The sequence below is a fragment of the Elephantulus edwardii genome, unplaced genomic scaffold (genome assembly GCF_000299155.1).
Source record: "Elephantulus edwardii isolate Elephantulus edwardi_28Jun2011 unplaced genomic scaffold, EleEdw1.0 scaffold00024, whole genome shotgun sequence".
NCBI classification, from domain to species: Eukaryota; Metazoa; Chordata; class Mammalia; order Macroscelidea; family Macroscelididae; genus Elephantulus; species Elephantulus edwardii.
The window spans coordinates 3,651,536-3,676,381 of NW_006399774.1; the positions used below are offsets into that span (position 1 = coordinate 3,651,536).

Here is a 24,846-nt window from a genome sequence, read left to right on the forward strand (position 1 = left end):
TTTACAGTGTCAGCCATTGGAAACCTAAGGATAACACAGTCGGATCTACAAGCATACATGGGGATGGTGGAGCACAGGGCAGGGCTTCATTCAGGCTGACTCCTCAGTACCTATCCTTGACAATGACTCTGAAAGCCAAACTAGCAGGGGGCAGGCTGCTCACCTCTGCCAGTGGGACAGACGGCTCTCCAGCATGCTCTGTCTCTCCTTGGCCCTGCTCAGCAGCGCCTGGTACTGCTCCTGCACAGATGTTGCCTCCTGAGCACAGGGGTCACTGGCCACCTTGCGGGCACTGGCTGAGAAGGCAGCCACGGTGCTGTTCAGTGACTCCACAGCCTGACAAAGGTCCTAGAGGAGAAACAAAGAGAATATGGGATAAGCCAGGGTGGGGAGGGAGGGAGGGAGGGAGGGAGAGAGGGAGAGAGAGAGAGAGAGAGAGAGAGAGAGATATGTTGCTTCTGTGAAAGGCATCATCTCAAAAACATTTCCTCAGCCTTACGGTCGAGGAGAGGGTAAAACCAAGCTGTTCCTTGGAGATAATGATTTTGAAGCTCTGTCTCACATACTTTGGGCAAGTGGCCAGGAGACACTGGTCCTTGGAGAAAGACATCATGCTCAGAAAGATGGAGGGACAGTGCAGGAGAGGAAGACCCCAGATGAGATGGATTTATATAGTAACTAGGGCAATGGGGGTTGGTGTGTTGGTATTAGTGAGACTAGCTCAGGATAAAGCAGGTTTCAGAGTTATTGTGCATAGGGTCATTATGAGTTGCAGTCAACTTGATGACATGTACAACCACGAAAGCCTTAATAACCAGTGGTACTAAGGGTCTCTGACCCTGAATGTCAGTAAGACTCAGTGAAAGCGAGGTTACTTTATGAAAAAGAGATACAAAGACAATCTACCAAATAAGAATGTATACCTAAATTATTTCAACTTTTTCTCATTCAGGTAATAAATAAAAACGGAAATGAAATCTATGCTACAGATCCTACCATCTTAATTAATATACATATGTATATATGTAGTTGTTGTTGTTGTTGTTTAGTGCCATCGAGTCATAGATGACTCCTAGTGACCCTATGAACAAAAGCCCTGAGCACTGTTAATAGAGTTTCCAGAGGCAAGCCATTTCAGAAAAGGATGTCATTCCTGCTTCCAGACTTGTTTTAATTGGGAAGCTCCACCAAACACTGTCCACCATGGGTGCCCATTACCACATTTGGCACATCAGTGTCACAGTGTTCAGCATCACAGCAACCATGAGTTACCTCTGTACAGCAAATGGACAGACTAGTGCTATACCACCTAGAAGAATGCTTGACAAAAAAATCATTTAAACCAGGCCTGAGGGCCACAGATTAAAATCACCCACCTTGGGCTTGGTTCACTAGGGCAACGTAGCTCTCTCTGTGTCATCATTGTTATTGTTGTTAGGTGTCATCATATATATAATATTTTAATTATATTAATATATAATACATATATTAACACTTTAGGAAACCTCGTTTATAAAAAAGTACATGGAGCATGATATCATTTCTATTAAAATTATGGATTTACAGCTGAAATAGCTATTGTGAAGAGCCGTGGCAATTATAATGTGCTCAATATGTAGCAGTTATTGTGTTAAGTGCATTGTTGTTGTTGTTACGTGCTGTCAAGTCGCCTGCGATGCATAGTGACTCTATGTACAGCAGCTCTGAACCTTTCCTTGTCCTAAGCCAGTCTCACTAATTCTGACATATCAACCCCTATAGCCCCTGCCACTGTATCAATCCATCTCATCTGGAGTCTTCGCCTGTGCTGTCTGTCTACCCTTTCGAGCACAATGTTCTCCAAGACAAGTCTCTCCAACCACAAGCCCCAAGTATGTGAGATAGAGCTTCAAACTTCTAGCCTCCAAGGAGAAATTTGGTTTCACCTTCTCCAAGACAGACCAAATTGTTCTCTTGGCAGTCTATGGTATATTCAAGACTCTTTTCCAAATGTTGTTCTAAGTGGTATAGCACTAGTCTGTCCATTTGCTGTACAAGAGGTAACTCGTGGTTGCTGTGATGCTAAACACTGTGCCAGTGATGTATCAAATCAATAATGATTACCCATGGTGGACAGTGTTTTGTGGAGCTCCCTGATTAAAACAAGCTTGGAAGCAGGAGTGGCATCCACTTCTGAAATAGCTTGCCTCTGGAAAACCTATGAGCTTGGAGAAATGATGGAAGTTATACAAGTGTTCAGGTCTTTTGTTCATAGGGTCACTATGATTTTTTTAAGACTTGACGGCACTTAACAAGAACAACAACAGTCTCTAGACTGACATCATTGCTTTTTAGCACTTTGGGAGGTCTTTGACAGTATATTTTCCCAGTGCTACTCAGCTGTTGATTTCCTGACTGCTGGTGTTAAAAGTGTTGATTATGGAGCTGATCAAGTTTTAATTGTTAACACCTTCAATCAATCTCTTCTCCATCTATCATGGTGCTGCCAATTGGCCCAGTGGTGAGAATCTTTGACATCTTGATGTTAAGTTTCAATCCATATTAAAGACTACAGTCCTTGACTTTCTGAAGCAAATGCTTCAGGTCTTCTTCAGTTTTAGTAAGCAAGGTTGTATCATCTGCATAACATAGGCTATTGATGAGTCTGCCTCCAATCATGATGCCACATTCTTCCTCATAAAGCCCTGCTTCCCGAATGATCTGTTCTGCATATAGACTGAAAAGGTATGGAAACAGGATGCGTCCCTGACACACTCCTTTCCTGATTTTGAACCATGCAGTGTTTCCCTGCTCTGTTCTGAGGACTGCTTCCTGGTTCGAGTATAGGTTTCACATAAGCACAAGTGGATTCCCATTCTCCTCAAGGTTAGCCACAATGTGTTGTGATCCACAGTCAATGAAACACAGATAGACATATCGTTGATGTTAGATGCCGTCAAGTTTACCATGGCTCATAGAGACCCAATGAACAACAGATCAGAAGAATCCTGATCTCTCAGGCACCAGCCTCACTATTCCTGCCATGCTCAAGCACACTGTTGTGGTCACTGTCAATTCACCTCATTGAGGGTCTTCCTCTCCTTCTCTGACCCTCCACTTTTCTCAGCATGATGTACTTTCCCACAGTGGTATACTTCTTAGGGGGCCGTGCTGTTGACCCAAAAGTGATGCAATTCATGAGTGGTCTCCCCTAGCACCGCTCCCTCTCAGGTGGGTTACAGCCTTCCCAAACCCACTGGAGGATCGGCCATGAGTGGGTTCTGACTCTACAGAAAAGAGTTGGAGTCTTGAGAACAAATATTTTCCCAGCGCTGTATGTTATCTACATTATATATGTTTGGCTTTATGTGCTGCCGAGTTGGAACTGATCGCTGACCTTCCAGCAGGTTTCTGGTGCTGTAAATCACACAAGAGGAAACTGTCTGTCTTTCTTCTGCGCAGCAACTGATGGATTTGAACTGTATGTCTTTGTGTTGCCAGCACAACTCCTTACTCAATAAGCCACCAGATACATATTTATGGACACACGCATATTGTTATCATAGGCTGTTGAGTTAGAAATGATTTACAGCTGATGCTCGTCCAGTGCATTTTCAGGGGCAGTAAATCACATGGAAGAAGACTGCTCATCTTCATGCCCCAGATCAACAAGCAGATTCAAACCCTGAACCTTTGGTTTGGAAGTTTAATTCTTAATCACTAGCCCACCAGAACTCCTAATCTAAATATATAAAGCTGAAGCAGGATGCACACCTCTCACCCTACATAAAAATCAACTCAAGGTGGATCAGGGACTAGGGGTAAAGCCCCAAAACATAAAGATCATAAGAGATAAAATGGGACCAAATTTAGAGGCTTAGCCTATGGTATAAAGAGGCTGACAAATGCAGCCAGAAATACACAACCAGGAGAGGATAACATCAGCAAATGAGACCTTCTAAAGATTAAGTCCCTGTGTGTATCAAACCCTTTTTCTAATTTGGTGAAAAGAAAACCTACTGACTTGAGGGGTGGGGTGGGGAACGGCAATGCCATTTCAGACAATGGTCTCATAATGAAAGTGCATAGCATCCTACAGGGTCTCCACAAGAAAAAGACTGATAACAACTACAGAACAGGCAAAAGAGACGGAAAGATTTTTTACAGAAGAAGACATTCAGATAGATGACCAACAGACACATGAAGAAATGTTCACAATTACTGGCAGTCAGAGAAAGATACAAATCAAAACCGCAATGAGATACCATCTCTCCCCAGCAGCAGTGGCAAAGTTTAACAGGAAAACAAGCAATAAATGTTAGAGGGGATGTGGAGAGATTAGAACTCTCTTGTACCTTTGGTGGGACTGTAAAATGGTACAATCACTCTCGAAGGCATTTTGACATGTCCTAACAAACAAACAAACAAAGACAAAAACACAAAAATTCCATTTGACCTAGATATTCCACTTTTAGGAATATTCCCCAAGAAAATTAGAACTGAGGCAGAGATTTGTATATTAACGTTCATAGCAGTGGTATTCACAATCAAAAGCACATGGAAATAGTCCAAATGCCCATTAACAAACAAATGGATTGAGGAATTGTGGGCAGTCACACGATGGAAGCCTAAGCAGCACTCAGGAGCAATGATTTCAAAAAATACTACATGCCTTGGGAAAGACCTGGGAGTATTACGCTGAGTCTCGTAAGGACTAACACTGCGTAAGACCATATTGTAAAAATAGAAGGATAACTAGTAAAATGTGTATGAAAGTCTAATGAAGCAGGGGAGGGAGCTGGAGGATTGAGGGTGGGCAGGGAGAAATCATGGGGTTGCCAAGTTTGTTGAGCAGAAGAAAGATTCAGTGGGAACCTGAGAAGACAGGGTACTGGCAAGCACAGATCAAAGGGGATGACTTTTACACAATGGATGGGAATGATCATATGAAACACAAGGTGAATGAAGAAATGTGTGAAACACAATGTGACTGAATGAAACACAATAAATAAAAAATTTGTATGCAGACCAATATAAAATAATTTTTTAAAGAAAGGAACTTAAAAGGTGTTTGTTTCATTGTACTCATTTTACAGATTAGACTATCAAAGCATAGTTATTTCTAAGCATAAATGTTTTTAATGTTTAGAGATATATTTAGTAATATTTCTAATATATTTAATATGTAGGGAGCTCTCATGGCCTAGTGGCAGGAAGCTGCACGGGGTTCAAATCCACCTGCTGTTCCAAGGGGTGAAGGATGGGCAATCTCCTCCTGTGCAATTAACCTCTTCTGAAAACCCGCTGGGTGGTCAGCCATGGCTCAGTTCTGACTTGACGGTACTCAACAACAACAAAGTATTTTTAGATATTATTATACTTTCTAGTACTGAATTGGAGCACCTAGATGGTACAGACAGTTAAGTACTTAACTACTAGCCAGAAGGTGGGTGTTTCAAGTCAACAGTTAGATCTCTCAGAAGAATGGCCTGAAGATTCCTTCTGAAAGGCATAGCATTGAAAACCTTCTGGAATGTAGCTGGGTGGCACCACGAATAGGAATGAATTAAATTGCATTTCTAACTTTTCCTCATTAAAAAAAAAATATATGAGTGAATTCCTACTTCTTGAGGAAAGACCCTCAAAGACAGATGACGCAGTGGTTACAATGGCCGTGAGCACAGACAGGTTCAGCCAGGCCTCCATCCTGTCCAGGCCTCCATTCTGTCGTTCATCCTCTTGGTCTGAGAAGACACCAGCATTTGATCTATAGACTCCATCAGCTAACATGAAATCTATTTCATTTTAATTCCCATAAAAATAGTCTTCATGCTTTCTTTTTAAGTGGTAATTACCAACCTTCTGGTTTGCTTAATAAATAGAAACGTTGACACACACTCTTACCATATGTTCTTGTAGAAGTCTGTACGTCTCTGTAGCTGAAGAACATATTTTAACTGGCTCAACAAGTTTGTCTTCAAATTCAGACACAGACTTTTTGATCTAAAACAACAGGACAGATAAAAATAGAGGTGAGAAAATAATGAATCAAATAAAAAAATACTTGTATTGGGAAACAGCATGATTCCTTTTTATTATCTTCATTTTATGATAAAAATATTTTTAAACAATCTAAAATGAATGTCTTCTGTCATTTCAAAAGTATGCCTCTGTGAACACAATATTCTTTTATTTGTTTAAAAGGTACCATGTAATTAATTGTAAGTTTAGTCATCATTGATTATTTGGTCAATTATGTGTAAAATGTGTCTTGTGTTTACTCCACAGGGATCATGCCAGGACAGGCAGGGTGTCAGGAAAGAGAGGAAGAAGTTTCATGAGATAGACAGACACAGGCATGGCAGAGATGCGGAGGGTGGGACAAGAAAGGGCAGGACTCAGATCTGTTTTTCAGGGTGACTAGTACTGAGAGTTGGCTCAATGGCGTCTAACACCAGCAGCAACATTGTTGCTTCTGGACTAATGACAGCATTTCACCATGACTGTAAAGTGGAACAGATAACCTGAGCCTGCGTGGGCCAGTTCCCCTACCTTGCGAAGGTCTTCCTCAAAGGTTTGCTGCTGAGATAACTGGCCCTGGATGGCTCCCTGCAGGCACTGCGCATGCTCACGGAGTTCTTCCCAGTATCTTCTTACTTGTGTCAACTTGGCCTTGATCCGGGCCGATTCTCCAGTGGTAACAAACTGGGCAAAAGATTGTGCTGCTTCTTCCAATTCCATAACACTGCTGATCTGACTCTCGATTTCCTGGATTGTAACCTAATCAATCAAGGGGGAAAAAAACGAGAATATTGGCTGAGCAAGCGGGCCCTCCTGAAGTGGTATATTTATATGTTGAGCAAGAACATCAGAAATATTTTTGGTAACTGACATTTGAATAATTTGGGCCATTAAAGTGTGGGTCTGCCTAACACCATGTGGTTTTGTAAAGGACAGACGTGTAGACAATGTCTGCAAAATACAGGCTGATGCTGGTCTGCTTCCTGGCTAGAGAATGAAGAGAAATACCTGCTCCTGTTTGCAATTAAGTAAGAATAAAGTCATTCCCATGGACCTCTCAGTGTATCTCAAAAAACAGAATTCCTGTTTACTCTATCAGTCAAGCAGTTAGCCAATTTCCCTGCAGGAGCAATGAAGTCTAACAACATAAAGGAATGCTAATGCATTTCATTAGATTTTTCTAAAATGCAGTTGAATGTTGCACAGTTTACTTTATGGAAACCAATTTTCTGATGGCAAATCTATCCTCTATTCATTACATCAGAGGCTTCCAAGTTTAAAATGCCTCTGAATTGCTTGGTCCCCAAGTCCAGGGATTCAGAAAGCCTGAGATGGTTCTAAGAGTTTTAATTTCTAACAAATTGCCATCAACTCATATCGCTAGTCAAAAGGTTTAATTTGGGGAATTACTACATAACTTATTAGCTGACGTGTGCTCCAGTAAAAAGTCTATATATTTTCAACTTAGGGCGGAAAGGATATAATATATAAGGAATACATATATATGATGCATATGTGTATGTGTGTGCTATCATAAACAGAAGGCTTATTTATTAATAATACAAAGTATTTATTCTGGAAAATAGTTCGATCCAAATAAAGCTAAAAGTGTAAGTTATCAATTTGAAATCATTTAAATTGACAGTGACCTTATCCTAGAGAAACATGAACGTGTGACTTCTGCAGGAGACCACCTAGGTAGACCTACTGCTTGCCCAGGTGAGACAGGGAGAAATGACTCACATCAAGTTAAGTGCCAAGTGTGTGTCATTTACCTCTTTTTCTTTTTCACAGGCATGGCCACTGTAGTGCATCAGCTCACTATTTGCTGCCTGAGTATTAATTTTATCTTTCATTGTATTGCCGGTTTTTAGAATACCTTAGTTTTTCAAATAAAAACCTATTTGTGAATTCAACAAATATGTATTATCTATTATGTGCCAATCATGGTTTTAGGAGTTTTCAACTCATCAGTTAAAAAAAAACAAACACAAAAAAATCTCTTAGTTGAGCCAAGTTCTTCGCTCCTTACCACAGTGTACAGATGTGTCATCACATATGTGTTTGCTAATGTAAGAAAATTATATCGTTGAATTAGGTTCAAAAAAATTGGAAGCTAAACACTGCATATTTTCTAGAAATTAGTAATGAGGCCTAATGAATAGTTAACTTGGAATAACAATCATGAACTCGAGAGATTGTGGCCAGCAGCTAACAAAAATGAAAACCCAGAATTAGAGTTCTTATCTCCACAAAACTGGATGAAACATTAATTTCAAATTTAATGGTTGTTTTATAGTGAAAATGTTATCATAAGAACCTATTTTTAGTATTTCCTTTAATACAAACTTCTTATCCTGTGACTCGATGGCACTTAACAACAACAAACTTCTCAGTAGAAATAGAATAAGAACCTATTAGACTCTGCTTTACAATGTGCTCTACCATATCTTTGTCTATTTATAGTAAAAGATCTTTTCTTACAATTCCTATTCATCTTATATATTTAAAATAGTTTTCAAAGTGAGATATATATTAAAATGTATTTCTACTTCACTGGCATGGAAATGCAGTTGTATGTACATTTAAAAGTAAGGTATAGATTTTTTTTTCTTCTTAATAGTAACAATGAGATGGAAATCTCATGTAAATCTCTGTTACTTATTTTTCCTTAGAATTTAGTGGAATCATAAGTCAATCTTTAAAAACATGTATTACAAAATATGCTACTAATATTCCTTAGTAGCTCTACATCTTTTCTTCCTGGTTTGGGACAGGAGACTTCAGAAGACAGCTGACAGCAGCCTTCATAGACCGTCGATTGAGCAAGATGTGAAATAAACAAGGATAATCTGAACTAGGTTTAATCTTGGCTCTGAAATATGGCGCCCTCCCACCAGGCACATGCTGATGGCTTGTTCTGAGTCATAGTGTGAAATGTTCCCTCACCTTGGTATTTATCTTACTATATTTAATCTGGTGAAATGACAGAGGGTTTTCCCATTCCAAAGAAAAGGAGCTGTGATAGAAAAGGAAGTGGCTGGATTTTGAAAATGTGCAATGGAGAACATGTGTAAGAGAAAGAAAGGAAGAAAGAGGGGTGAACACAGAGTCATTTTCTGGGCCACACGTTGGCACACTGTTTGAATGAAGTGGATAGTGGGAGTCTGCCCACAGAGCTATTATCAAGGTGAAACAGCTAAAGTATCAGAGCACCTCAGTAGTCCGTATTCAAGGCCACAATACATTCAAACATTAGAGCAAGTGTCTGATTGCTTCCTTCAAAGAACTGGGTTTCTTGAACTCCTCCTCGTGGTTGATTAGGGTAAATACAACCAACTCAAGTAGACATTTGGCATGTGTAAGACTGTAGAGATGGTGTATATGTCTCATGCCATATCAATGAATCAACACAGCACTCCAGAGGGGATTTTTAAAATCAAGAAAAAGAGTAATGTAACCATAAAAATGTTTTAATGATCTTGCACACAGTTTTTACTTTAAATGCTTAAGTCAGACAATATTGATACAGAATTCCGTGTATAAAGTATTACCCGGTATCAATCAAAACCTCTTAGCTCGATATTTTTGTGTGAATTTAATTTAATAGAGTCACATAGCACTGAAATATTTCTCCTGGGGCCAGACAGCATTTGATGAAAGTAAAGAAAGGAATCCTTAAAAGCTATTCATGGATCATATACGGAACATGTGAGCAGGTCACCTTAATTTGGCTGATTTTCATGTCCAAAGCCGATGACGAATTTTCCAAGGCCTTGAGTTCTTTTTCTTTCTCAGTTATCCAGGCGGACAGGGTCTCAAAATTACTGCCAAAATGATCCCACTTGCTTTTCACCATTTCCATGGTTTTAATACTAAAATTAACCAAATTCAGTAAACAAAATGCAGTCATTGAATAGACAGCAACAATACAGAAGTCTTTAAATCCCTAACTCTGACTGAAAAGCTGGGGAAGACATCTATGACCATTTCAAAGGTAAAACTATGTGAACCAAAAACAAAACCAAACAAAACAAACAAACAAGAATATGCATTTCTGAGTAGCCTTTCAGGCCTGAAGTGGTGCCAGCCCCCTGTGAAGGAACATTTCACAGGGTGGCAGCTATGACCGGCTAGGAATGGAACGGTGGGTCCAGAGAAGTTGAGTCCAGGTTTGACCTAGTTAAACACAGCATTTGCCAGGTCTGACCGGAATCAACTGGGCCAGCGTGGATTTTAGTGCACACAGGTTTTCAGAGATGCTACCTCCATAAGCATGTATATTCTTGCTCTTAAAGCACAGCTTGATATAAAAACCAAAACAAAACCAGATCAGTACTTTACAAAATGCATTTTTGTAAATGATGCCAGAGCTGTGACGGGAAGACCACCCTGACATGCCTTTTGCTGCCATTAGAGCTTAGCAAAGGTCTAACTTAGCAAGGTTGAACTGGATGTGATTTCACCTCTTCTTAAGTGGCTGTGCTGCCCTGACTCCAAAAGGCTTTGCTAACTCCTTGAACCCAAGCACCTTTCTTGACAACTTGGGCTACATCTGAAATAAGCCAAGTAAGCCAAGTTTAAATACAGATTTCTGGTTGGCTGTAGCTATGCATATAATCAGTGAATATGGCTTATACTTTAGAAAGTGATTAAGACACTTAACAGTTTGTCATTTAACTGCAAAGTCCTTGGGTTTTCAAAAGAAATGGGAGGAGGGGTGGGAGTTAGGGGGATGGATGTCCCTGTTTACCGAAAGGCACTTGAAGACATTACAGAAGTAGAGCGACAGTATTGATTGTCAAATGCAATAGCATCACCACCTCAAATGCGTTCCCTGGGTGTACCTAACACTCTTAGCAGTGCAGGTATACAAACTGGGTAATATTACATGTGTTTAGGTAAAATAAGAATTCAAAGGAATATTGCTAATGAAAGTGCCTTCCTTTCTCGTAAACTCTAAGGTTTACTATTTGTATAACTTGGAGAATATTTCATGTATACCTCTCAAAGTTTCAAGGCTACCCTCATTTGAAACAAATCATCAAAATACAAAATACTGATTTCAAGTTGCTCCGAATACTGTAAAGTAAATTTTGCACTTTAAAACTCAACTTAGAAATGATGTCTCATAGCTTACGAATTAGCATTGTTGTGTATGGAGATTTGCCATGATTTAAATAAAATAACCTTCTAAAATGGAAATGCTTGGCCATCTAATTTCAAGGAATATTGGTCACTTCCTCAAACATTTATTCCTTGTAGATTCCTTTTGCGTCTACATTACATACATAACAGGATACCAGTGGGCCAACCCATTTATCCTTTCTTTTTTAGAGAAAGAGGCATTACAAGTTTAAAAAAAAAACCCAAAAATAACTTTTGAAGATAATCCCTAGAATAAGACACTGATTTCTGGCAACATGGCTTGAGGCACCACAGAAAAGCTGCATGGGCTCCCGACGATTGGGACATTTGGTCTACATGATCTATGTGTAAGTGCAAATCTACCTAGTGAGACTAACACACTAACAAAATGCTTTTAAATATTGATTCCCTTTTGAGATTCTCATGAACAGAATCAGCATAAGATGCAATATCCACATCCCTGCTATTCTTGTTGCTTTCTGGATAGGTGATACTTTCTTTGGAATTATGAGTTGCTTCCTGAAAACATGCTGAAATACACAGACACTTTGAGATTTTTTCGAAGAATGGTTTGAATACAATATCCGGGAAATTTTATCTCAGAGAAGAAAGTTTAGGAGTTGTCAAGCACATACTCTTCTTCGAGCGTGTCTTCTAACTTTCTGACTTGCTCTTTGATGGACTTTGCCTGTTGCTGAAGCAACTGCTTGTTCTTGGGCCCGAGCGGTATTTCAGAGGCTTCCTTGACAAGGTTCTCGGCCTGAATGGCAATACCTTCTGTTCGCTTAGAAAACTCCTAGAAAAAGATATCACAGTTGTTACAACAGCAGTTTCTATGAACCTGTCCCCAGTGGAATGGCATGTACTTCAGATGTGCCTCCAGGATGCACATAAAATTAGATGAATGGCTGAGTGGATGAATGGCTTCAGAAAGATCTAGAACTTAAACAATTCTTAACTAATAAAATGGATCTATTATGATCCTGATCAAAAGAACTATTTGGTTATTTTCATTTTGTCAGATATCTATTTGCATAGTTATCCAACAACTCATACAATGTGTACACACACATATTCACACACACAGATTATATGCTCTCTATTATATTTTGATTATAGTTTATTATTTAACACCCTAAGCATCATTATAATAATTCACTCACAACTATGTGCGTTTATCATGGGTCACCTCGAGAAATGATCATCCGTGATAGATTTGTCAATCATCAAAATAAAAGAGGTCTAGGCTAAGGAATGGAAAAATGTTCATTTAAGGGAAGAATGTCTTGATCAATACAGAATAATAGTGATATTACTACAAGAAAGCATTTTATTAACCAGTTCTCAAGAAATGACATCATCATCATGATTTTAAAGATTTTCAGGTTTTTTCTAGACATACATATACTGCATGACGGAAAAAGAGCCTTTGTGGCACAGGGGTTAAAAGGCTCGGTTGCTATCCTAAAGGTTGATGGTTCAAATTCACCCCCAGCTCCTCCTTTGGAGAAAGATATGGCAGGCTGCTTCTGTAAATATTTAAAGCCACAGAAAATCTCCGGGAAGGTCTACCCTGTCTTGCGAGATGGACATGGCATTCCTGATGTGCTCCAAGTTATAACTGACCGGACAGCTGTAGGTGTGGGTGTGGATCTGGTGTGTGGGAAGGAAGTTGTATTGAACCTGCCAAACTTGCAGTCGAGTCATGACCACGCCAATTACTAGCTGTTTGACTTCAGTTGAATTGCTTAACTTTCCAGCGTCTTTCATGTAAAATTCAGTTGGTGATGTTTTTCTTATGAAATTACTGCTTGCACATCATTAATGATTTCATTTTTGTGTTTGAGGTTATGGAAGGGATCTATTAATGTTTTACGTCCCTCAACAAAAACTGAGGACAAAATGGCTTGTAAAGTTCATATACTGAGTTTTTATCCCTCACCTAAAACTGAGGACAAAATGACTTGTAAAGTTCATATACTGACTTTTCAATAACTGTATAATCTGTAAGGAATCCTGGTGGGACTGTAGGTTACTAAATGTTCGGTTACTAACTGCAAGGTTAGCTGTTTGAGCCCACCGGCCACTTCACGGTAGAAGCATGAGGCAGTCTCTTCTCACTAAGTTACAACCTTAGAAGTCCTCTGGAGGGTCACTGAGAATGAGCTAGATTCAACTCAATGCCAATGGGTTGTTTCTGTTTGTTTGTTTGTTTGTTTGTTTAGCTTAAGTGCAATAAAGGGGAGCCCCGCTGAAGCAAATGTTAAGCATTCAGCTCTTAACAGAAAGGCTGGCAACTCAAATCCACCTAGTTGCTCTGTGGGAGAAAACCATGGTGATCTGTTATGTTACAGCCTAAATCACCCCATAAGGTAGTTCTGCTTTGTCACGTGGGGTTATCATGTGTCAAAAACTGATGGCACTAAACAATACGTATAATAACACATATTTAATAATTAACAAGTTTGAGACAAAAATGATCTTAGTATGTATGTGATGATGGTGAACTTTTGCTATTATCTGACTGTGAGAAGACAAATACTGCATTTAAGAAAGGGAAACTCAGAGGTAATCTTGTATTAAGAAAGTGTTTCATTTCCTCCCCTGTAAGAGACTCTCATAAGGGATTTCAATCCCATCAACAATTTACCTTTCCCAAATAGGGGACACAAAAGTTGACAGGCTAATGGAGCTAATCTCTAAAAGCTCAGATCTTTATCAGTCACCTGTGGAGCATGTTAGAATCTGTACATAAAACTGTAAGGCAGATACCACAGAACACCCTGGAATCTCAGGTCTTCAAAGACTTAATTAATGTCCTTGTAGAGATAGGAGGGTTAGTTCAGAGATGTACTCTGTAATTTGGGAAAAGAAAAAAAAAAAGTTTAATTACAGCTTCCTTATGGTACAGAGATTTCTGTATCCCAACATATGACATTTATTAATGTCACCAAATTAAATGTCATTGTAAGAAACACTATTATCACATGTGAACTTAGCATCATGACAGATTCAGTTATGAAGGCTGAATCATAGGATAATTTGTCAGAATACCATGAATAGAATCAGAAGTATAAAAGGGTTTTTCTTCCTGTGACTTCCCTAAAACCCCGTCCCTCCAAACTCAAACCCATCACTGTTGAGTTTATTCCAGCCCATGACGAACCAGGTGTGTCAGTGTAGGACTGTGCTCCACAGCGCTTCCAGAGGCTGATATTTTGGGAAGAGACTGCCAGGCCTTTCTTCTAAGGTGCCTAAGAGGGGGAAAGGTTTGAACCACCAGTGTTTGGTTAATAGCCCAACCCTACATGGTTTGACTCACCAAGGGAGGCCAAGTGTTTCTCAGGATCTGAGAATAGAAAATATGGAGTTCTCTTTGAAAAGGCTCTATCCATTTGATCTCAGAGCCTTGGGTGTGGGTGGAATGTGGGGGAAGTACTACGTAGAAGAATCAAAGAACAGAAGAATCAAAGAACAGATTTTTGATGTTTGGGTGCCGTCAAATCTCTTCTGACTCACAGGGCCCTCAGGTGACAGTGGAAAACTTCCCCAGGGGGATTTCTAGACTATAATTGTCATAGGAGCGGCTGGATGATTCAAACTGGCAACCTTTCCATTAGGCGCTGAATGCTTAGGTAATGCACCACCAGGACTCTTAAAGAACAGAATAACTTTGATTGGAAACAAAGCTAAACAGAAGTGGAAGACCTTTACAAGCTTTCTGTCCTAGCCTCTGATACATACACAGCAGCAGGATTCCCCAGGAGCAAACAGACTCCAGTGTCAGATAGATCTGGAGTTAAACAGAATTCTATCCCTCAACAGCGGTGTGACCTTGACCCATGCCACTCTCTAGCTTAGAGCATCCCATCAGCAGAGCTGTGCCTTGATGTGGAGATGGCTTAGTTTCCCATTCCTTGGTGCGCAGAGAAAGAGAACACCTCTTCTCAATGGTGTGAGCGTCTGAACTTTGAACGTTGGCCCTCTTTATTAAGACCCTTCATTAGCCCCATGATGCCTGGAGAGTCATGCTTGTTTTTGGCTTTTAGGACTCTGTGGCCTGGTGTAATTTGCCTCCAGAAACTCATTTGCCTTGAACCTGCTTTACAACAGTCATATCCCCAAATCCAAAGCTGCCAAGTTGATTTTAACCCACAGCAACTCAACAGGACAGAGATCCACAGACCTTCCCCTTAGGGTTTCTGATGCTGTCAATCTATATGGAATCTTTATACAATGACCACATCAGCCTTCTCTTGTGTGTTTGAACTGCCAGCCTTTCAGTTGATAGCACAAGATATAATTCACAGTCCTACTGGGGGTCTTGTGCTATATAACAAAAAAATCCTTGTATTTAGAACTTCCATTCTTCCTCTCTTTGCTCATACCATTTCCTCTCTCTGCTGTCCAAATTCTCTCTTTCTTAATCTCATTTGGTCTTTAAATTTCAGTTAAAAACATTGCTCCCTCCAGAAAGATGTTTATTATCTATCCACAGACCGGAGCACTAACCATTTCTCAATTCTAATCATTTTCTTAGTTTGATGTTTAAATCTTGTATATGTTTCCATGTCCCAGGGAAATCCATGAACTACTAATGTTGTTGTTGTTATGTGTTGTCAAGTCACTTATGACTCATAGCAATGCTATGCACAATAGCTCACTGTTTTCAATACACCTACTCCCAAAATCCCAGTTACTGTGTCAATCCATCTCATCTAGGGTCTCCCTGTCTTGCACTGTCCCTCCATGCGTGTCCTTCCAAACATGACATCCTTCTCAACAGAGAATAATTATAAGTCACATAAATAGTAGTGGTGATTAATTGTAGTGACAGAGTAGAATCACAGCTTTTCTTCTAAACCATGGTCACTAAGAGACCAAATGGCTTTACTGATATACCTTTGTTTGTTCCAGTTCTGATGACAAGCTTTCCAAACTGCTAAAACTCAAGAAGCGTTCGTGGCTGGAACCTGTCTGGAAAAGGTACCTGACCACCGTCTCTTTGTTCGTCTCAAATCGTTCCCATTTCCGTAATGTGACCTACATTTGAAAAAGGGGAAAAAAAAATCCATGTACACATTATCAAAGTGTGTCACAAAATATTGTCACATTTTTTTTGGGTTCATCTGGGAAGCCGTGGACTTCTGGATGAACGACGAACTCAAATTTCATGCAATCAATTGAGGAACACTTTGTCTAGCATCTTCCAGGAGGAAGTCCACATGAGGTCTTCATGCCATCATTTCCAAACAGAAGGGTGTGAACCAGAAGCTCTCTGAGTTTCTCCCCAGTTGCCAGATGCTGACTTTAACGATATCTTCTAGAATGTGGAGGAGGGACCCTCTAATCACTAAAAAAGAAAGGTGGCCAGGGAGCAAGGGAAGGGGGCAGGTAAAGTGAGCAACGATGAAGGGAAAAACGTGAAATAATGTGCTGCGAACATAATAAAATGTAATAGCTGTTGGACTCTGTGGAAGAGCTCAATGACAGATGTGCATTTCTGGAGTCAGAAGACTGTCTCTCTTACTGATCTAGATGGTGCGATTTTAGGCAAGGGCCTTGAATTCTTTCTTTTTCAAGATTTCAAGAATTTTACAGTGGTAAAATGTGCCACTGACAGCGTCCACCTGGCAAGCCCATTGTGACAATTAAAAGGGCCAAGTCGGGGAAGTGGGGCATCAAAGGCAAAGATTGGTTCCTGTTCATCTGGGAAGTGATGCTCTTCCTGCAGTAGGACACCCAATCTTACCTGGATGCAGCAACATGAAGGCCTTACCTGGAGGCAGCAGCACAAAGCTCAGGTCTACCTGGATGTGATGACACCATGGCCAGGCCTGCCTGGATGCAGCACCAAGCCCAGGTCTATCTGGTGCAGCAGCATGCCAAGGCCTATCTCCATGTACCAGCACAAATCCAAGCCCCACCTGGATGTGACAGCACCATGCCCCAGCCTACCTGCCTGCAGCAGTGGCATCACTTCCAGCCTTACCTGGTTGCTACTACCACAGTGGTAGCATCATGACCAGCCCTACCTGGATGCAGCAGGGTCATACCCAGGCCTACCTGGATACAGCAGCATCACTTCTAGCCCTACCTGGATGCAGGAACTCTGTGCTCAGTCTACCCTGTTCTACCCAGACCCACTTCTAGTCCTAAATGGATGCAGCAGCATCACTTCTCGCTCTACCTGGATAGAACAACACCACGTCCATGTCTATCCAGTTCTACCCAGACCCACTTCTAGTCCCAATTGGATGCAGCAGCATCTCTTTGAGCCCCACCTGGATGCAGCAGCATCTCTTCCAGCCCCACCTGGATGCGGCAGCATCTCTTTCAGCCCCACCTGGATGTAGCAGCATCTCTTCCAGCCTCACCTGGATGCGGCAGCATCTCTTCTAACCCCACCTGGATGCCGCATCCTCCCTTTTACCCTTCCCTGCATGCGGAGGCCTCCCTCCCAGCCCCACCTGGATGCGGCGCTCCTGCTTCTCCCGGCTCTGTTCCACTCCGTCCAGCGTGCCCTGCAGCTGCTGCAGCTCCTTCCGCACGCGGCCCTGCAGCCCCATGTCCCCCGGCCGCGCCTGCGCGATCTGCTGCTCCACGTCTCTCTTCTTTGCAGAAATCCTCTTCGTCTGTTGCTGGAAGCATTTGATGGACAGTAAGCAGCTATGCAGGGACACACCCATGGAACAGGGACATAGAAAAGTTAAGCCCCCGGCTAGCGGGACTCCAGCTGTGTCTTAAAGTGAAGATTCTGGCTGCGGCGCCTGCACCTGCCACAGCGGAACCCAGCTCCATCAGGCCTTCTGGGCTGTAACCTTTACGGTGGTAAATCACCAGGGTCTCTTCGGTGGTGCCGCAGGATGGGTTCGAACTGCCAGTCGTTAGGTTAGTACTAGATAACAAACTGTTTTGAATCACTCAAGAACTAATTAAAATAATATGAGATAGCCCTGCTGGGGAAGTCTGTAAAGAGCTGGGCTTGACTTCTTGATGTTTGAATCCACCAGTATTTTCTTAGAAGAAAGATGGTCAATTGCCTCCCTTGTGATTGACAGCCTTAGAAATTCCTGTGAGTCAGGGTACACTGGATAACAATGAGGATACTAGACATAAAAGCCCTGGCGACACAGTAAAATGCTCAGCTGATAACAGAAGGGTGGGGGAGGTGGTTGTTACACGCCTTGAGTCAGAACTGACTCCTAACTGGCCCTCCGGTGAGATTTCAGATGCTGTAAACAAATGGCTTGAGAGACAACTGGCCAACTTTCTCCCACTAAGCAACTGGTGAATTCTAACTGTCTTACTTTGGGTTTGTAGCTCAACTCCTTAACCACTAGGCCACCAGAACTACCAAAAGGTGGGAGGTACAAATCTCTAACTGTCCTAGGGAAGAGAGGTATGACAGCATGGGTCTGTAAAGACATCAGCCTTGGAAGTACTTTGGGGCAGCTCTACACTGTCCTAGAGGTCACTGTGCGCTGGATGGACGCTGTAGTAATGGACTGTTTAATGGACACATAAGTCCAAAAGTAGAAATGTTTTAAATAAAGTTTTAATGGCAAACTACATCATTAATTAGAATTTAATGGTGTATTTGTATACAATGAAGAGAGCTTTTAGAATGTTTTGCATTATTCCAGGGGACTATGTCAAAAGCATTAATTTGACACTCTTCTCCTTATGTCATTTTTCCCCTGCCTAATATCATAAAACCCTAATAAAAAGGTTGTTAGTTGTCCTGCATACATGTAGGTTATGACATTTAACTCCTGAGTGTATCTGGGACGATTAATCTGTTGTGGTATTTTGGGGAAAGTTAGTTATGTTCCAAAGTACAATTTTTTTCCAGGATATGTAAATAAAGGAGCTCTGGTGACGTGGTGGGTACAGAGTTGCACTCTCAACCTGAAGGTAAGCTGTTTGAATCCACCAGCTGCTCTGAGAGACAATGATGGATAATCTGCTCCTATATAATCATATAATGGGTTATGCTGTTGTTTATCATCAGGTTAGAAGTGACCCATAGCTGACCCTCCCATGGGTTTTCAAAGGCAGTTAATCGCATGGGAGGTGATTGTGCCTCCTTCTCCCATAGAGCAGCTGGTGGCCTTGAACCACATTCCTTCGAGATTGCAGCACAGCTTCTTGCCACTAGGCCACCAAAGCTCCAGTGTAATGCAATGCAATGCAATGTCATATATTAATATCATATATAATAATACATCCTCAGAAAACCCACCAGATTGTCAGCTATGGGTCAATTCTGATTTGAGAGCAATGAGTTATAATGTAAATAAAGGACTAGTTTATAAATTTTCACAAGGTAAAATATCCATGTAACCAAACGTATTTAAGAAATGTGAAAAAAAGATTTATAATATTCCTATAAATAATGATATTATTTTTCTTCCTTTTTGTATTAATATTTTTATCATTCATGTACATTGGGTTTCATGCATGTACTTTGTGTTCCAGATAGTTCTTCATTTATATTATATTTTGTTCATTTATATTGTGAGGGGTTTTTCCTGCTTAAATAGCTGCACTCTTGCTTTTCTGATTTTGAATTTTGTAACAACTGAGAATATAATAATTCTAAGCTTTCATGCTTCATATTCTCTCATTGTTATAATTATTAAGAAAATCTATAAAGTCTAATATCTGTCATATATATCCACTTCTAACTCAATTTCTATTTTTGTTATCTTATTAGTTGTAAAATCAGTCAGCATTTTGCTACCCATTGAATGAACCAGAATTTTTAAAGTTATTATTATGTACCATAGAGTCAACTACAACTCATAGTGACTCTATAGCCCTTAATGTGCTCTATCTTGAACCAATTTCATTGTCTCTGACACACCCACCCCCATTACCCCAGTCACTGAATCAATCCACCTCAAAGAGGATCTTCCTCTCCTGTGCTGTTCCTCAACCCTACCAAGCATGGCGTGCCTCTCCAAGGACCTGTCCCTCCTTACAACATGTCCAAAGTATGTCAGACAAAGCTTCAGAGTCCTTGCCTCCAAGGAGCAGCCCGACTTCACTCTATCCAGGATGAACCTGTTCATTTTCTTAGCAGTCCATGGAATATTCAACACTTTTCTCCAACACCATAGCTCAAAGGTATCAATTCTCCTTCTATCATCCCTAGTCATTGTCCACCTCTCTGATGCATAGCAAGTGATTACAAAGACTGTGGCATGTATCAGGCGCACCTTAGTCTCCAGACTGACATAGTCGCACTTCAGTACTTTAGAGAGGTCTCTAACTGCAGACTTTCCCATCGCAATACGTCTTTTAATTTCCTGGCTGCTGGTGCCAAGAGTGTTGACTGTTGAGCCAAACAAACCAAAACTGTGGACAATCTCAATCTCTTCACCATCCATTACAATGCTGCCAGTTTGCCCAGTGGTGAGAATCTTTGTTTTCTTGATACTGAGCTTCAATCCATACTGAAGACTGCAGTCCCTGACCTTCCACAGCAAGCACTTCAGGTCCTCCTCAGTTTCAGCAAGCAGAGTTGTGTCATTTGTATAATGCAGATTGTTTGATGATTCTTTATCCAATCCTGATGCCACATTTCTCCCCATAGAGCCCAGCCTCTCGGATAATTTGTTCTGAATAAAGATTGAAAACGTGTGCAGACAGGATACATCCCTGGCGTACACCTTTCCCAATTTTGAACCATGCAGTGTTTCTTTGCTCTGTTCTGACAGCTGCCTGCTGGTCCAAGTATAGGTTTCACATGAGCACAATCAAGTGTTCTGTGATTCCCATTCTTCTCAGAGTCAGCCACAGTTTGATATGATCCACACTGTCAAATTAGACATTCTTCTGGTATTCCCTGCTTTCAGCCAAGATCCATCTAACATCTAACATTATCCCTAGCACCATGACCCCATCTAAACCCAGCCTGCCCTTCTGGTAGTTCTCTGTTGATGTGCTGTTCCAGTCGTTTTCTGGATAATTGTCAGTAGAATCTTGCTTGCATGTGAAATTAATGATATTGTTCGATAATATTAATGATATTGTTTAATAATTCCCACACTCTGTGGGTCACCTTTCTTTGGAACGGGAACAAATATAGATATCTTCCAGTCAGTTGGCTGAGTGGTTGTTTTCCAGATTTCTTGGCACAACTTGGCAAGCACATCTAGGGCAGCATCTGTTAGTTGAAATATATCAATGATATATCATCAATTCTTGGGACCTTCTTCTTAGCCAATGCTTCCAAAGCAGTCTGAACTTCTTCCTTCATCACCATAGGCTCTTGCTCATATGTTGTTTCATTAAATTCTTCTGTGTCTGCCACTTCCTTTTGGACTCTGTATACTCTTTCCATCTTCTTTTAATACTTGCAGGATCACTTAATATTCTGTCCAAAGCATCAGTAAGTATTGAAACTCGCAGCTGGAATTTCCTCTTCAGTTGCCTGAGCTTAAGAAATTCTGAGCGAGTTCGGCCCCTTTGAATTTCTGACTCCAGATCTTTGCACGTTTCATTTTAATACTTTACTTTGTCTTGTCGCACAGCCTTTTGAAATCTCCTGTTCAGCTCCTTAATGTCTTGATTTCTTCCTTCTGCTTTGACTTCTTGGTGCTCCAGAAGCTCAATATCAACTGTGAAAACTAGGCCCAATGCTGATTGTGGAACAGACCACCAACTACTCATATGCAAGTTTAAGCTGAAGCTAAGGAAAGTTAAAATCAAACCCATGGGAACCAAAATATGACCTTGAGTCTATCTCACCTGAATTTCAGAACCATCTTAGGAACAAGTTTGAGGCCTTGAAAACTAATGAGTGAAGAGTTATGGGAGGATATCAAGAATATCATCCATGAAGAATGCAAAAGGTCATTGCAAAGACGGAGGAGGAAGAAAAGACCAAAATGGATGTCAGAAATAGTGACGTGGTCTCTTCTAAACCCAGCTTTTATTTCTGGGAGCTCTCTGTTAATGTATTGTTCCAATGATTTTGGGGTGATCTTTAGCAGGATTTTGCTTATGTATAATATTATTGACATAGTTCAATAATTTCTATACTCTGCTAGATCATCTTTTTTTTTTTTTTTAAAGTGGGAATAAATACAGATCTCATACAGTCAGTTGGCCAAGTGATTGTTCTCCAGATATTTTGGCCCAGCCTGGTGAGCATGTCCAAAGCTCCATCTGTTTGCTGAAATATGTCAGTTAGTATTCCATCAGTTCCTGGGGCCTTGTTTTTTGCCAATTCCTTCAGAGCAGTTTGAACTTCCTCCTTTATCACCATGGCCCCTAGGTCGTACGTATGTTGTTTCATGAAATTCTTCTACGCTAGCCAATTCTTTTTGGTACAGAGCCTGTATACTCTTTCCAATCTTCTCTTGATGCTTCCTGGGTCATTCAACATTCTGCCTAGAGCATCCAAGGCTTGAATTTGTTTTTCAGTTCCTTCAGCTTAAGAAATGCCAAGTGAGCTCAGCCCTTTTAATTTTCCGAGTCCAGCTCTTTGCACGTTTTATTATAATACTTTGAAATCTTTTGTTCAGCTCCTTAACTTTCTCGATACTTCCATTAGCTTTCACTTCTCAGTGCTCTAGTGCAATTTGCAGTCTTTTTTTGACACCCACCTTGGTTGTTTCTCCCTCCTCTGTCTTTGTAATAACCTTTTGCATTCTTCATGGATAATATTCTTGATATCCTTCCACAGCTCATCTAGCCTCTGCTCGTTAGTGTTTAAGGCCTCATGCCTGTTCTTGAGATGGTTTTTTAATTCAGGTTGGATAATTTTATTTGAATAATAGTTTCATTTTAATACAGTTTTGTAAGTAATATATCCCATATGTTTGCCAGACTGTCAGGACTACAGTTAATCCAAATTATTTATTATTAATCTATGTATGAAATGTTCTTTGTTCTTAATTTTAAAACAATCTCAGATTTTCCTGTCCTGAAAAGGCATGTATATAAAAGAATTTTGAATTTTTTTTAAAAGATGTACTTAAAGATGTAGAGTCAAGGGACAAAATTTAGCATAATGACAAAAGAATAGCGATTTCTAATAGTGCCCCACTGAAGCTTTACTTCTGTTATTAAAAGGACAATTTACAAGATGCCCTGCCTGTTTTCACAGTTAAATCATCTCCCCTCTTCAGTTTTCCTCAAACTTTTGGGTAGCACTGCATCACTCAGTCTCAGAATTTATTGTATAGGATTTTCTAACCTAGGGACGGCGCAGGAGAGGAAGGCCCTCTATGAGGTGGATTGATTCAGTGACTGGGATAATTGGGATGGGAGAGGCACAGGACAGAGCGGAGTTTAGGGCTGTTGTACATAGGGTCGCTATGAGTCGCGGGCGACTCGACGGCACATAACAACAACAACAATTAATATATTTAACACACAGAACAAATGTGTCTAGGGTATTGGTTTGAGTTTTCCTTTTTTCAACCATTTAATTCCATCTCTCCCCCACCTAGGGGGAGTCTTACTTTTCACCTCTCTGGATCTGTCTGTAATTAGCAAGCTTTCAGGAAACAACTGGGGTGAGAGCTTTCTACCTGGTGATGAAGAAGTAACTGCTGGGCTTCAAACAGATTCTCAGCGTCCAAGATCTTCTCAGCTTCTTCCTGAACGTCTTTGGAGCCAGAAATCAAATCTTCCAGGGAGCTTTTGACTATTTCTTTGTACTGGACACAGTCCCCAAAGTTGCTCAACATCTTTTCCACCTGTATTTCATTGAAAAGCAGAAATTGTACGCTACTTAATGAAGCAAACAGAAAGTTTACACTACTACATATAAACTCATGTAATCTTAAACACTTAAAGAATATGCACAGTTAAAGTTTGTCTCAATAGCTTGTGATACATAAACTGCTCTTTAATTTTCCTTATTTCACTCACTTGTGAGGCTGTTTATTTAATTTTAAAATATAGTCACTTTAAAAATACATAGTTTGATATGATTGTCTATGTCATATATTAAAAACAAAGGAGAATTTAACCTGATGTAAATTTAGTATATTCTTGTGTACTGTGGAGTCAAAACTGACCCATAGCTGACTTCTAGTGGGTTTTTAGAGGCAGTTAATCATAAGGGAAGAAATTGCCCGTCTTTCTGCCGAGGAGCAGCTGGTGGCCTCAAACTGCCTGCCTTTGATATTGCAGCACAGCTTTTTGTCACTAGGCCGCCAGGGCTCAAAGTTTAGTGCAGTGAAAGTATATATTGTGTCCTGATGCTCTGATGGCATGGTCCATGGGAAACTGTGCTGTGAACCTAAAGGCTTCACCCTCTAGCAGGCCAGATACACTGGTTGCTCTGTGGGAGAAAGAGGCTCAGTCTCCTCCCACGTAATTTACAGCCTCAGAAACCCAATGGTGAGTTGACTGTAAGTCAGTTCCAACTGGAAGACAATAAGGTTTTTCTAATCCTCTAAAATAGAAAAGTACCTTAGGAAAAAGTTGGGTTTAACCTACTCAAAATAAAAAAAGGAGAAGATTCTTGAGAGCAGAAAGACAAAATATTGTTTAAAATTAATTTCCTTCTATTCCTAAATGAAGCAGTAATTAAATAATTTCTCATTTAAAGTTTATTTACTAGATTGGGTTTTTTTGGTCAAGTATTTAAGATCTGGCTTTCTTTCTGCCTTTCTTCTTTAGATTCATCAATACCAAGTCCATCCCTGCCCATCTGATTGTTGTTTGCCATCA

At 40.5% G+C, this 24,846-nt stretch overlaps 1 protein-coding gene across 1 annotated transcript in view; it reads right to left on the bottom strand.

The window, feature by feature from the left end:
* SYNE1 (spectrin repeat containing, nuclear envelope 1) overlaps positions 1–24,846 on the bottom strand; it is a 644,155-nt gene that overhangs the window by 474,756 nt on the left and 144,553 nt on the right. The window contains exons 27-34 of the mRNA XM_006882743.1: positions 23,697–23,864; positions 17,619–17,789; positions 16,051–16,191; positions 11,784–11,944; positions 9,725–9,875; positions 6,532–6,759; positions 5,884–5,982; positions 164–348 (exon numbers count right to left, since the gene is read on the bottom strand). Coding sequence (XP_006882805.1) covers positions 164–348; positions 5,884–5,982; positions 6,532–6,759; positions 9,725–9,875; positions 11,784–11,944; positions 16,051–16,191; positions 17,619–17,789; positions 23,697–23,864 — 1,304 coding nt within the window. The remainder of the gene's footprint in view (positions 1–163; positions 349–5,883; positions 5,983–6,531; positions 6,760–9,724; positions 9,876–11,783; positions 11,945–16,050; positions 16,192–17,618; positions 17,790–23,696; positions 23,865–24,846) is intronic.